This window comes from Neolamprologus multifasciatus, chromosome 11, assembly GCF_963576455.1.
Source record: "Neolamprologus multifasciatus chromosome 11, fNeoMul1.2, whole genome shotgun sequence".
NCBI classification, from domain to species: Eukaryota; Metazoa; Chordata; class Actinopteri; order Cichliformes; family Cichlidae; genus Neolamprologus; species Neolamprologus multifasciatus.
The window spans coordinates 24330887-24344440 of record NC_140449.1 but is presented as its reverse complement, the minus strand read 5'-3'; the positions used below and the strand labels follow the sequence as shown (position 1 = coordinate 24344440).

General features: G+C 39.7%; 1 protein-coding gene across 1 annotated transcript in view; it reads right to left on the bottom strand.

Moving 5' to 3' along the window:
- Positions 1–13554, bottom strand: part of tmem145 (transmembrane protein 145) — a 39957-nt gene that overhangs the window by 20879 nt on the left and 5524 nt on the right. Inside the window, exons 2-4 of the mRNA XM_085176568.1 lie at positions 5276–5350; positions 4772–4849; positions 226–311 (exon numbers count right to left, since the gene is read on the bottom strand). Of these exons, the coding sequence (XP_085032694.1) occupies positions 226–311; positions 4772–4849; positions 5276–5350 (239 nt within the window). The remainder of the gene's footprint in view (positions 1–225; positions 312–4771; positions 4850–5275; positions 5351–13554) is intronic.

Genomic DNA, 13554 nt, shown 5'->3' with positions numbered 1-13554 from the left:
AAAAAATATGCTCAACTTTCGGATGATAAAAGGAGAAACATCATACTCTGTAAGAGACACACATGCTGTTCAAGACAGCAAGCTCAGTGGTCAACTTCAAATACAGAAAAGCATCCCTGCACTGGATTTCCAAAGATTTGCTTTGTTTCTCGCTTAGGGACAAGATGCTGTAGAGTGCAACTGTGCGTGTATATATAAATCCGTGTTTGTGTGATGCGCTTACCCACACAGCCTGACCAGGTGTAGCGTGTGGTGAGGTTGATGACCTGGTTGTTTTCAGGCCTCAGCACAGCTTCCTTCTGGTAGCAGTTCTGACATCAGCAGACACAGAAATATCAAAACAAGTTTCCTCCACGAAGTGCTTTTCAGTAAACCTCAGGACAAGATGTACCCACAGTTGTTGGGCTCCCAGAGAGATATTTCTCAGTGCACAGAATTCATGGTGACTTTAGTTGAAATCTGATTGAAAACGTGCTTCTGATCTGCTTGAATGCTGCAAATAAAACTGATGTTTTCTGACTCTTCTGCAGTGGATTTCTGTTCCCTGTCTGACTGTTTGACATTAATGTTAAAGCTGTGTGACGTATAAGGGCCGCAGCGTTTGATTTAGAGAATCTGACACGAGAAACTGACTGAAAGCTGAGAAATGATGTGCTGTTTGTAAGTGCACTGAAAATATCTCAACATGTCTGTCTGTGTGTCACAAGATGTCAGGGAGAAGAAGAATACACCACCAACCAAATTACTTTAGTGCACCAGCCAAGAAATGCACTGTATTTGGGTCATTTTTTTTTTTTTTGGCTGTTCTAAACCATTTTAGCACGGATTTTTCCAATATGCCGCAAAACACTTCATAACCTAAATAACTGTTATAGCCATTTACAACTCTGAAATTCACCCTAGTTTAAACAACACTATAAACTTATAAAAAACAGAAGGTTAATTTCCACACATGCTGCTGGACCCCAAGGCTTTTACAGAAGACAGATGTAAAATTATATACTGACAGAGGGTAAATCAAAGGTCAAAAAGTACTTCAAACTGACCACTTTTCATCATCAAAGCGACAAACACAACATTTCCTACAGTAGATACCTTCACTCTCGTCACACAGCTTTTTTTTTTTTTTTTGCCTGTCCCATTTGGTTCTTTAGCCGTCAGAATTGTTGTCTGAAGACCAACAAGGATACCCAATGGATTTATTTTGCCAAATGGATCATCATGGCATTGCCGTATTGGTCCATTTGATCGACCTTTGTTTTTATTATTTATTTTATTTTATTTTCAGTTGTTACAGACGGGATAGACATGAGTGAGGGATAGGAAAGGGAGAAAGAAAGAGGAAGGAAAAGAAAAACAGAAGGGGAGAAGGACAGTGAGAAAGGGGGGGAAAAAATATCTCCGGGATCACCTGTTGAGAGAAAAAGAATAGAAAACAAGCAAAAAAAACAAAACAAAGCAACATACTAAACAACACCATCGCATTAATCTAGCTAAGTGTAAACAGCAGTAAATACTAAATATTGAATGTTGTTGTGCAGCACGCAGGACAGACAGCGCACAATGTGCTTTGAAGTAGCAGCCAAGAAAGGTGTGATTTAAGTCTACGAACAGTGAACACCCGTGTGCACACCTGTGTGGATCGGCGCGCTTGAATTCAAATGGTTTCCCCATGTAATGGTCTGCAAGAGGATGTAGAGAGCCATAGCCCTGTCCCCCAGGGCATGAAGCAGGCATGGAGGAGATCCAGGCCCCAGACATCCAGAGGCCCCAGAGTGCAAGAGCCCAAGGAGGACCACCGGAGGGGCATCCGTGCCACCTTCATGGGAAGGGCTAAGGATCCCCAGACGAGGGGTCACCCAGTAGCCACGGGCAGAAGCTAGAGGGGGCTCCGCCGGCAGCCAGCTGTGCCAGAGTGAACCGAGCCGCAGGCATAGAGGCCGGAGGCCCGAGGGCCCTCCGCGCCCCGGAAGAGGCCTGACCGAGCAACAGGAGCCAGGCCCCGCCAAGTAGCCACCGGGAGTGAGCTGGTACATACCTGAGCGCCCAGCCCCGGACACCAAGAACCAACAATGCACCGACCCCTGAGGACATCAGTCACTGGCAGGGAGTGTGGTGAGGGGAGATAGGCCTCCACACTTGGAGGGCCTGGGAGTTCCCAGAGAGGTGGAGTCTAAGACCCGACCTGACATATAGACACAGACAAACAGGCACACACAGACACAGACATGCATTCCCACCCTCATGCACACATATACAAACACTCAGCACTCACCCAACGTAGGAATAAACGTAAATGGACGTGTACACACAATCACACGCCTCAAACATACTCTATACCCCGGGTCCAGGTATCCTCGCCCCCAGAGAGGGAAACGGCACCCAGACCCAAGAGATGTTACCCTTCCCTCCGGGGTGGAGGCAAGCAGACCGCCCCAGGCTCCGCAGCAGCAGGGAGGCCAATCGGACAGCCAGCATCTCTTCCCAGCCCCCCCACCCCAATGGCTAGCAGAGAACGGGGGTGTGTTAAGACCCCATACCTCCCTCCTGCTGCTCAAGTGTAGTGTTGCTGCGTGTTGCTCTAAAGTGCATTTAAAACAAGTGAGAGCATGGTGCTGCTGCCAGAGAGCAGCAGGTGTTAGCACGGCCCCCTCCCGAGAACCCTCAATGTCTACATGTGGTCGTCACACAGCTTAACTTACAAAGAAAATTACAGTAGCATTAAATAGGATCATAAAAAAACAGTTTAACATAGGGCTGTTCGATATAATGATATATATCGGATGACGATATAAAAACGTCTATGTTTCATTTTATGCTATCATTTGTTTTGTGGTGTCGCAAAATAAACTGTTTGTGTTTAAATTACAAGAACTGAACATGACAAGGAAAAGTTCTTTTTGAGACTTCGTTACGTGCAGGAATGAAGAATTTATCACCCTGAATGTAATTCTGTTTTTCATTTCCACATCAGCGTCAGAACATCACTGCACAGCATACTGTTCTGACCAGATCCTTTCCACCCTCCTTACACACACACCAACACATCTCCTCATTACTGGGTTCTCTGTGACATGCCAGCTCCATCCTCTTTTTGGAAATGTTTCCCCAGATCTCAGTTGAAAAACAGTGCAAAATGCTGCATTTTAATAAATGGAGTATTTCTGTTTAGCACGAACCAAAATATTTAAAAGTTCCCTATTCCCTCTAATACAATCAGATTTTTGTGCAATGTTTAGTTATTATCGTGTAATCAACCAATAAACATGTGATGTGTTAAGATATAAAGATCTTGATACAGTATATCTTATCACATCACATGGATACAGTCCAAAATTATTAGACCACTTATTAGACTACTCGTCACAAAAAATAAAACATTAATATTTAGAAATGAGTCAAAAAATTATTTGAAACTGAAAATTATATTGTTATTTATTAGGCAAATAAATAATATAAGTTCACCTTTTTATGCCGAAATTTGAGCCGGCACGCTGGTCTTCTCTGAGAAGTCAGAAACTAATCAAGCATTAATTAATTAACAGTAAATTTGAAAAAGTGGATAGTAATAATTATTATTATTTTAGCATTAAAAGTCATTTAATGTAATCTTCTCAATTAGAGAGCTTCTGCATATTGGTGGATTAACTATTACAACAAACATCAAAAAGAGATTTAGGTAATTACCAATACAATACTGTTAACTTAGCTATGGCATAAACTTTACATTGGGTGGTCTAAAAAAAAGCACTGTTTCAATGGCTCAGCATTTTTATGCAATCTTTAGTCATTGTATTGTAAACAACCAATCAACATTGGATAAGGTAAACTATATAATATCTATATTAATATCTATATACATATCTATATCTATATATCTATATATATATCTATCTATATCTATATCTATCTGTCTATATATGTATATATATATATCTATATATATCTATATATATCTATCTATATCTATATATATATATATTAAATTATTATATATAAAACTATATATTTAGTTTTACTAAATGTGGGGTTGATATGTGCACATACATACATTTTTCTATTGTTTTGCCTTTTCTCTCAAGCATATTGGATTTTTAAACAAACAGCATTAATACACTAATGAAGTGCAGGCTGTTTGCTTTGAGGGTATTTGAAGCTAAAAGTCTATTCAGTCAGTGCAAAGGATTTACAGACCATTTAAAGATAGAGCCCCAGCCTTTGATCAGTTTCCTAGTATAAACACAAGGTTATGTTGCTCACCAAAACTGATGTAAATGTGATCAAATTAAGCTCATGAGTATGCACTATAATCCAGTATGTTAGGGAAAAGCACGGGAACAACAAAAAATGTTCTTGAACCAGCCTTTAATGTTGTGTTATTACCTTCAGAAAGTAGACATTTATATGAAGGAAGCTTATTCTGTCATTTCGGTTCACACGGGGCTCCCTAGTGTCTTGCTTTGTGTTCACAACTTTGGATTGTACCATACTTGATCACTGCAAGTATCATCAATAATACACGACTGCCTGATAGTAAATAGTAAAAAAATAGTAAAAAAAACAAAAAACAAAAAAAAACTCCTTTTCCCCCCAGACTGTCAGCTTTTAAGGACAACTTTTCTTTATTCGGAGCAGAGCGAGAAACGTGTGATCCAATGGTTTAAATGTGAAAATTAGCACCAGCGATGACATGTGAATAAGCAAATGGAGCAGCACTTTCCTTTGATAATAGCTCGTCAAAGACATGATGCCGAGGGTGTCGATGTCTCACCTTTTCGGGCCTCTTGTACACAGCTGGCCACTGAGAACTGTCATCAAAGTAGAGCAATATGTTCTGACAGCAACGAGACTGCAAAGAGGAGACAAAGAGAAAAAAGGAGAATGAGAAAGAGATTGCGCTGGGTTGTGGATATCAGAGAGGAGGCAGTGAGACAATATGAGATTTATATGACAAAATTGTTTCCAAAGTCTGCGGGCAAAAGCAGTAAAGCAACGCAAGGGAAAGAAAAGATGGAGTGGATGTACAAAACACTCTAAAGGAAAAAAAGGACTCCTCCTTTTAGGGCATTAACAAAAGGATGAAGCAGATAAAGCAGGAACAGCCAGAGGAAGAAGGAGAGAAGGAAAAGAGCAGTGGTATCAGTTTTTATTAGGTGAGAAAAAAGACAAAATTAGCCAAGAGGAAAACACTAAACAATTAAAAAAAATCGTGAAGACAGAGCAGATAATGTAATGTGTAACAGACACACATTAAACTTAACATGAGGCATCCTACCTTTGGGTAGCGAAATCGGAAATCCAACCGCCCAAACTCGGTAAGAAAGCAGAAGCGTGTAAGGAAAACCCAGTCCTGTAATCAAGATAGAAAAGAAAGAAGCTAAAATGTAAAATTAATTAAAAAATTGATATGATCAAGGTAAAATGAAACTTTTACCAGCATGCTACTATTCATTTTTTCAGCCATCATGGCAGTTCTCTAAGCATTTGCCTCACGCTGCTGTCAATATCAGACTGTATTGAGTTTTTGTAGTTAAAAGACCACTAACCATGCAATCTTAGATTGTCTACTAATTTGGATTTGTGACACTATAGGATCAAGTTAATAAGCCTCAAGTCGCACACATGGGCCAAGACACCAGTCTGCAACCATCTGGCAACCAACGTTTGTGAGGAAAAAAATGTGTTTTCCCCAACCGGTTGGTAAAAACCTCATCTGTAGTTTGCATGGAGCACGCAACCTCATCCATAAGAACTGTCCAACTACAATCGCAGCAGTGAAGAAAGTTTGATAAGTGTAACACAAACCAGAAAAGGAGATAGTTTGCTTTCAAAATAAAAGCTGCACCTTAGAAAAGTGTTGGCTGCAGTGATGAGGCCATTTTGGAGGCTCCCAGGTCTAAAGATTGAAGCCTGTGGAAGTGCCTTAAACTTGTCAGAGAAACATTTTGAGCTATGACCTCAGTAAACATTTTCCCGTGGAGTTCATAAATTCAATCAGTAGTTTCAACTGTTTCACAATACAACATGGAGCTTGTCTAGCAAATTATGGTCCCCATCATATTATTATCTTTATATGCCAGCTATAAGCTAATTAGCACTAAATACTAAGGCTTATTTTAAAAGTATTAGATAAATTAAAATTCTTACTTGTTCATTAGATTCATCTAAAGCAAGTTATGAAAATTCAAAAAGGTAAGGAAAAGGCCTTTTCTCTCTAAAAAGAAAAAAAAATGACTAAAGTGGAGATTCACAGCGCCACAGCATGTCAGCACAAACACCTCATACTAACTGTCAAACACAGTGGTGGAGGTGATGATTTGGGCTTACTGTGCAGCCATGAACTCCTCCGTATACCAAAGTATTCTAGAGTCAAATGTCAGGCCATCTGTCTGATAGCTAAAATTTGGCTGAAAGTGGGTTATGAAATAGGACAATGACCCCAAGCACAGCAACAAATCCACAGCAGGATGTCTGAGAAAGAAAAGAATCAAGGTGTTGCAATGACCCAGTTAAAGTCCAGACCTAAACTGCATGAAACTGCTGCGGCGTGACCTTAGAGACGTGCATAAATGAATCCCCACAACCCACAAAATTCCTCCACACGGACTGATAAAGTCAACTCCAATGGTTGAGTATTTTCTTTAGGTAAAGTTGGAGAATAGATTAGACATTTAGATGTTGCACAAGTTAAAAAACAAAAAACTTTTAGTTGTGTACATTCTCTGGGTAATGCTGATATTGCATCCAAAATGTATTTAAAAGCTTATCCAATAATTACTTGGATATATCAGTAAACAGACCAACCAACAGCCAGACAGACATTAACTTGCCTGAAAGCTACAGCACCAGCTCGGCTAAAGAACAGAGAGACTGCAGGGAAGAAGACATATGGAAGTTAAAGATATAAAAGGAAGGGGAGCCGGAGGGAAGAGAAGAAAGAAAATAAGAGATGGTGAGGACATAAATGGAGCTATAAAGACAAGTAAGAGCAAACACCGGGAAAGCGAGTTATAACAGCAGGGAAGAGTTAAGAAGCATTAAAAGAAAAAAATAAAGCAGAAAAGCAGTAAAAAACCAAGAAGTTGATGGAATAAGAACAAAAAGAAAAGTATAAATGAAAGAGCTAGTGCCAAGAGCATAAACTTCTAGAAAGGGTAAGCAGAAAGGGCATTAGGGGGCTGCTGAGCACATTAATAAGAAAGAGGTGGAGAGGAAGAAAAAAAGTATTTCTTCTTAATATTATTCAGCCATAAACTTAGCAGCATGAGACCAGATAACAGTGCTGATGGTGTACTTCACTGAGCTTACATAAGGTACTTGTAGCAGTGTGAGGATAGTGGATCAGTCACTGGTGATCTCTCTATACATTGTTCTATACAGCTGTGGGTAGACACACACTGTAGATATGGATCATAGTGCTGAACACAGCACTAACACCACATCACTTATATGTTGTTTACACACACTTCTCCGTCTGGATGACTGCCCAGTGCGAGTAGGCCCTACTGAGGCAGCCAGAATGAATGAACTGCTTTAAAACTAAAATGAGACATCAAATCCTTAAGAAGTTGTAACAGCTAATCTTGTAAAATTAATACACCAAATGGTAGAAGTCTCATTTGTACAAATGGCATTAGGGGAAAGACTGAGGCTGGATTTATATTTGAAATACTGCAGGTTTGTGGTAAAAGCCTCACAGTCACTAGGGTGTCGCCTGTGATTAACAATATCTTAAGTGCTTGGCTAGCAAAATGACAGACAATGGCCTCTGCAGTTTACAAAAATAGCTGATTAAATTTAGGGTACAGGCTGGGCGTTTCTGACAAAGTCAAAGTATTTCTGGCTTACATCTAGTGCTGGATGTCATTTTTAAAGTATTGCACACTGCTGGTATTAGATTAATTTTGATAGTTACACAATACAACGCTGTTTATACAATGCATTTGAAATGTAAATAAATAAATCATTGAGGCAAGAAACATTGTGAATTTTGATTTATACGTAGCAGTTAACACATTCGACTTGCACACTAGGACCCCCGGCTCGAGACCAGCAGGAGACTTAACCCCTGTCCCAAGTCCGGATAAAGAGGAGGCTTGAATCAGGAAAAGCATCCAGTATAAAAATGGGAAATCAAAAATACAGATCCATCTAACAGAGTAACCCCATGAGAAATAATGAGCAGCCAAAAGCAGCTCCTCATTTTCTTTTTACAATTTTCATTTTTGAAATCAAACTACATACAATACAACACATTTTTTGTTACAAGCACTGAGCTGTACTTACCTACAATTACAGTATTTACTTCCAGCACTAAAACAGTTTCCAGTTTAGCTTCTGTTGTATTTGTGACAACAAAAAAAAAAAAACAATACGAAAAAGCTTTAATGCTGATCCACAGATGACGTCAAATGAAGCAAGACTGTTATCTTAAAGATTAGAACAATTTACATGCTGCAATTTACAAGGAGCAGCCAGGCGCTGCTAATCAAATGCACTTAATTAACTGATCATCAGTAAGTGTGACCACCTCTATAAATGCAGATGTTTTGGTTGTTTGATGGTCTGGAGTATTCAAGCGTATGTTAACAAAATGCTAAAGAGGAAAGTCAGGAGGAAAGTTGCCGCACATAAATCTAAGAAGCGTTATAAGGTCCAAACAATCTGAATTCCACCTACAGTGAGAATGATGATTCATTAGTGGAAAACATCATTCTTCCCAGGAGTGGATGTCCCAGCAAATCCACCATAAGATCAGACGATGCAATGCTTAAGGAAACTGAAAAAAACCCAAGTGCTACATCTCAGACTCTACAGGCCTCAGAAGACTGGACAAGAATGGCCTGTTTTGCACGCAGAAATCATCTTCTCTCTAAAAAGTACCTTGCAGCACAGCTTAAGTGTGTGAAGTTGCATCTGAACAAAGCATGAGACTTATGGAACAATGTCTTTGGTGAGATGAGACCAAAGTGGAGATGTTTGCTCATATTGCACCTCACACCAACTGTCAAGCACAATGGTGGAGAGGTGAGGATATGAGCTTACTGTGCAGCCACAGACCCTGGGTTCCTTGCAGTCATTGAGTTAAACATGAACTCTTCTGTGTGCTTAAGTATTCTAGAGCCAAGCTGGAGCTTGACCACAATTGGGTCATGCAAGAGGACTTTGGCCCCAAACACAGCAGCAAATCTGCTGAAAAACAAAATAATTAAAAAGGTGTTTTCTAGACAAAGTTCAAATTTTCATCATGCTGAGGAGGGACCTTAAGAGAGCTGTGCATAAACAAATGCCCAAAAACCAATGAACTCAATAAACAACCTTATAAAGAAGAGTGAGCCATAATTCCTCAACAATAATGGGAGACTTATCAAGTCATACAGAAAATGGTTGCTTTAAATTATTCCTGTTAAAAGTGGTTCTACAAGCTATATAAGATGCATATGGTAACCTTGACAGCAGGTGTTGCATTATAAATGTCACAATCCCAGATATTCTCTGAGGTTGTCACCCATGGTCTATTTAATTGACAAGAAACATATAAAAGAAATACACTGTCACATATGTCGAAGAAACGAGGCTCAAAAAGCCTTTCGCAAACTCCCACAAAAATTTATCATGAGATACTAATACGCACATGAGCACATGCTGATCATCACATCCTAAAAGCTGCACTAAAGGTTTACAGTAAGTTACAATGAAGAAATCTACACTTTAATTTGTTCTAAAAATGCAACCATACAAGAATTTTGCTATAAAATTACAATTTGTTCTGATTTCCTAATTAAGTCTTGAACTGATGATAAACTTGAAAACTCATCTTATTTGGCTTTTACCAAAAAAAATTTCCAGTAAAACCAATTCAATCAGAAGTCAAGAAGCCCTACCAACCTTTTTACAACTATTTATTATTATTGCAAGATGCAACTACACAAAAGGTATGAATTAATCATTAGTCTACTGTATCAGTGGTTTGTACACATTCATTTCTCCTAAAAATACATCTTTAAACTGTCAAAAGGAACTCCAGTCCATTCGTGCAGCTGCCAGATGGTGGAAATCATGACAGCGTGACACAATGAATGTTTGATTGAAAGCGAGAAGGATAGTAAATCCCGTGAGGGAAAAAAATATAAATAAATCACTCGCACGTAGAGCAATTGCAACTAACCACCAGTGCAGATGTCCACCACCTAAACAAGAGAAAAAAAGCTGTGACTTAACAGCAGAAGCTATCTATCTTTTGCTTTCACTGGTCTGTGAACAGGTCTCAGCCTGAGTGTGTAATCTGTCAACAGACCCTGGCTAATATTAGCTGATTCCAAGTCAGCAAGACAGTTCGCCGAATTGTACAAAATTCACTGATAAGACAATACAGAGTAGGTAAATGCGACTGAAGTAGCAACACTACTAAAAAAATTGCAGGTATCATGCTGGGTCCATATGCTGCATATGGTCTATCAAAAGTGCTTTTCTTTGACAATACTATCTGACAACAAATCAGAGGACGTAGAGGCTATTTTACTCTATTCTGTCCTCGAAATTTTGGTTCGGCTTGACTTGGTGTGGCCAAAAAGTTAAGTTACACTTGTATAAGCTATTTACTAACCTATGGTTGCTGATTATTATTGAGGCTATGACAATGGAACAGGCACATGCATATAACATATAAGATGATAACTGAATTAACTAATTTAGCTTCACTGGTAAAAGCTCATTTAAACTATAAGATGCTGTGCAGAAAATCAGATATAGTCCCTGAAATGTGGATAAAATATTTTATCATTGTGCAGTAACAGCACCTATATGAGTCGGTTAGTGTGTCCAAACTTCACACTGATCTCAGAGTTGTGCTTAATATTTACTATCCTTAAAATCAATTGTGCTCCTCAAATGTTAAAAACACACTGATCCAAAACATGAGCACATTTTCTTGCACAGTGTGCGTATCATCCTGTTGCACGTTTCAACCTCTTCAAAGACCGCAGTTTGCCTCTTTCTTATTAAAACAAGCCTTGAGGTTAGTTGTTATGAACTCTTGATCTCCAACCAACCAAGAAAACTCCCCATGCACCATTATACTGTAATTACCTCTGCCCTGCCTTCTCCCTACATAAACAAGCACGGTGATTTCTGTGCTGAGAAATAAAGTGCATCCAGAGCAGCGTAGCATGGCTAGCTCCGCCGCCTCCATATATCACAGCAAAACAAAACTGCAGCCATATTTCAGCTACTGCCAGCCAGCTTCAGCCCCTGGAGCCTCTGGGTTATAATTCATGGCAAACTCCAAAAGTCAGTGAAGCCCGAGACTCAAGTCCACCTCCGTGCGTCGTCCTGGGTGACGCTTAAGGCAGTAACCATGACAACCAGGGCAGGAGAGGAAAACACTGACCCAGAGATGAATCCCTGGAGAGAGGAGAGAGGGGTGGTCCAGTTGGGTTATTGAGATAGTGGGGGGTGTAATTTAACTCACCACAGGCCAGGACTGTGAAAGACCCTTTTGTTACACGAACACACACAGAATTGCTCGAATGCATCCGTCACACACTTTACAGCATGCCATGGCCAAAGTGCCACATGCCTACCCTTCGATAAAGATCACTTAATGCACACACAAACCTCTCTCCTCCCCCATTAGTGCCATAGCAACCACAGCATACCTTCATTTGCAGCTGCCATAGAAACATCAAGCAACACACAATCCTTGTTTTGTTTTTTTGCTCTGTACTTGTCCTTCAATTTCCTGCACAGGTACCCGGGAGTAGAATACAAGTCCAAACAATGAGGTTCGATGCGGATTTAAGTTCAACTTACTTGCCAACTCTATAAGCTTCTCGCACCGAAGAGGACAGTCAGGGATTTCACACACTAATTTCTGGATCAAGTTCAAATAAGTGAATTACTGATTAATGAAGTGACAAAAAAATGAATCTGAAAGACTCGAGAATAAAACAGAGTTGATGAATTTCCAGTTATCAAGATCCTACTGAAAATTTCTCATCTCAAATTTAAGCATTACATCAACTAAACCATCAATGAGTGACCCAGTATCTACTGGTCAGGCATACTGCCATTAAATGCTTAATAGACTTAAAAGACTTCAGTGTTTGCCACATAATTAGACTGCAGTGGGTGCACACTAATGTCCAAGCCCCCTGAACAGACTCAAATTCCACCGTCTTGAACCCCAGGTACTGATGGCAGACCTTGTTCTGCTCTGCAGCTTCGTTGAGCCTCAGCTCTCCACCTGCTACACGTTCTGGTGAGAGTCACCCTTCAGTTTACAGCAAATCTCCAGTGCGAAACGGGACCACAGTTACCAGCTGCATTCCAAGAAGGTAAAGTTGGAGTAGGAGTGTATGATCGAGAGACAAGCAAGCTGAGCGACTTGAAGGACTGCCGTAACAACAACCTGAAACAGGAGACAGGACTAGCTGATTACCTGCAACTGAACTTTCACAATAAGAGCAAATAGGCTTGATTACGTTATTATTTTGGATAGATAAAAGAAAAAAGGCTAATTTGCCTTTATTGGGCAACTGTTAATAGACCTGGATGGTTCCCCCAAGTCTATGTGTGGGAAACAACAAAGTAGTGGAGCCAAACACAAAATAAAACACAGTACATAGTCAAAATTATGTGAACTGCTGAACAAAGCCCATTGACATCCAGTCATCACATCTATATGTGTTTGAGAACAAATATTCCTAAGCTGTAGACATAAGAATATCACTATAAAAGTCAATATTATTGTAGAAAGTCTTTACTCAAGTTTTCTGAACCTGGCTGCAGGGATTTGGTTCTTTTCTGCCGCAGTAGCATTACTGAGGTCAGACACTGATGTCAGCGATAAGGCCCGGCTTGCAATTGGCAATCCACTTCATCCCGAAAGGTGTTTGATGGGTCTGAGCATTCTGTGCACACCAGTCAAGTATTTCCTCAACACACTCAGAGAGCCCTTTCTATGGACCTGCCTTTGTGTATATGGTATTATCACGCTGAAGCAGAAAATGTGGCTCCAGCGTTGAACGCAAAAGAATAAATATTATTTGTATAGCAGGTAATTATTCTAATTACTGGAGTAGCTTTGGTCACTTTTCAGGCTAAAACACCAAACAGTGATTTCAGACTGGTGACTGTATATAATTACAACCTTCAACCTTATTGATCAAGTGATCAGTCAATGATTTGATGAGCAGGATTAATAAATGAAGAAAAATATATTTTGCTGCTGCTACAGAGTTAAACAGCATGTGATACAATGAATGTAGTTAAACCAGTTTAACTACATTTTTCAATAGCTTGCTAGCAGATCAACTACCCATGTGTGCTTTTAGATTTCAGTAGTTAAGTTACATGCAAATTGGCATTTCTGTGTTGTTTACTAATAAAACTATAAATCTGGGGGATTATTACTATACATTACTGAACCCCTGCTGACCACCTATATTTAACACAAACTAGATGTGCTACAGACAAAAATATTACATTGCTTGTAATTTGTTCTTATGAAAAGCCCACAAGTGCTGAGGTGATGTGTTTTAGGGACAGATTTAG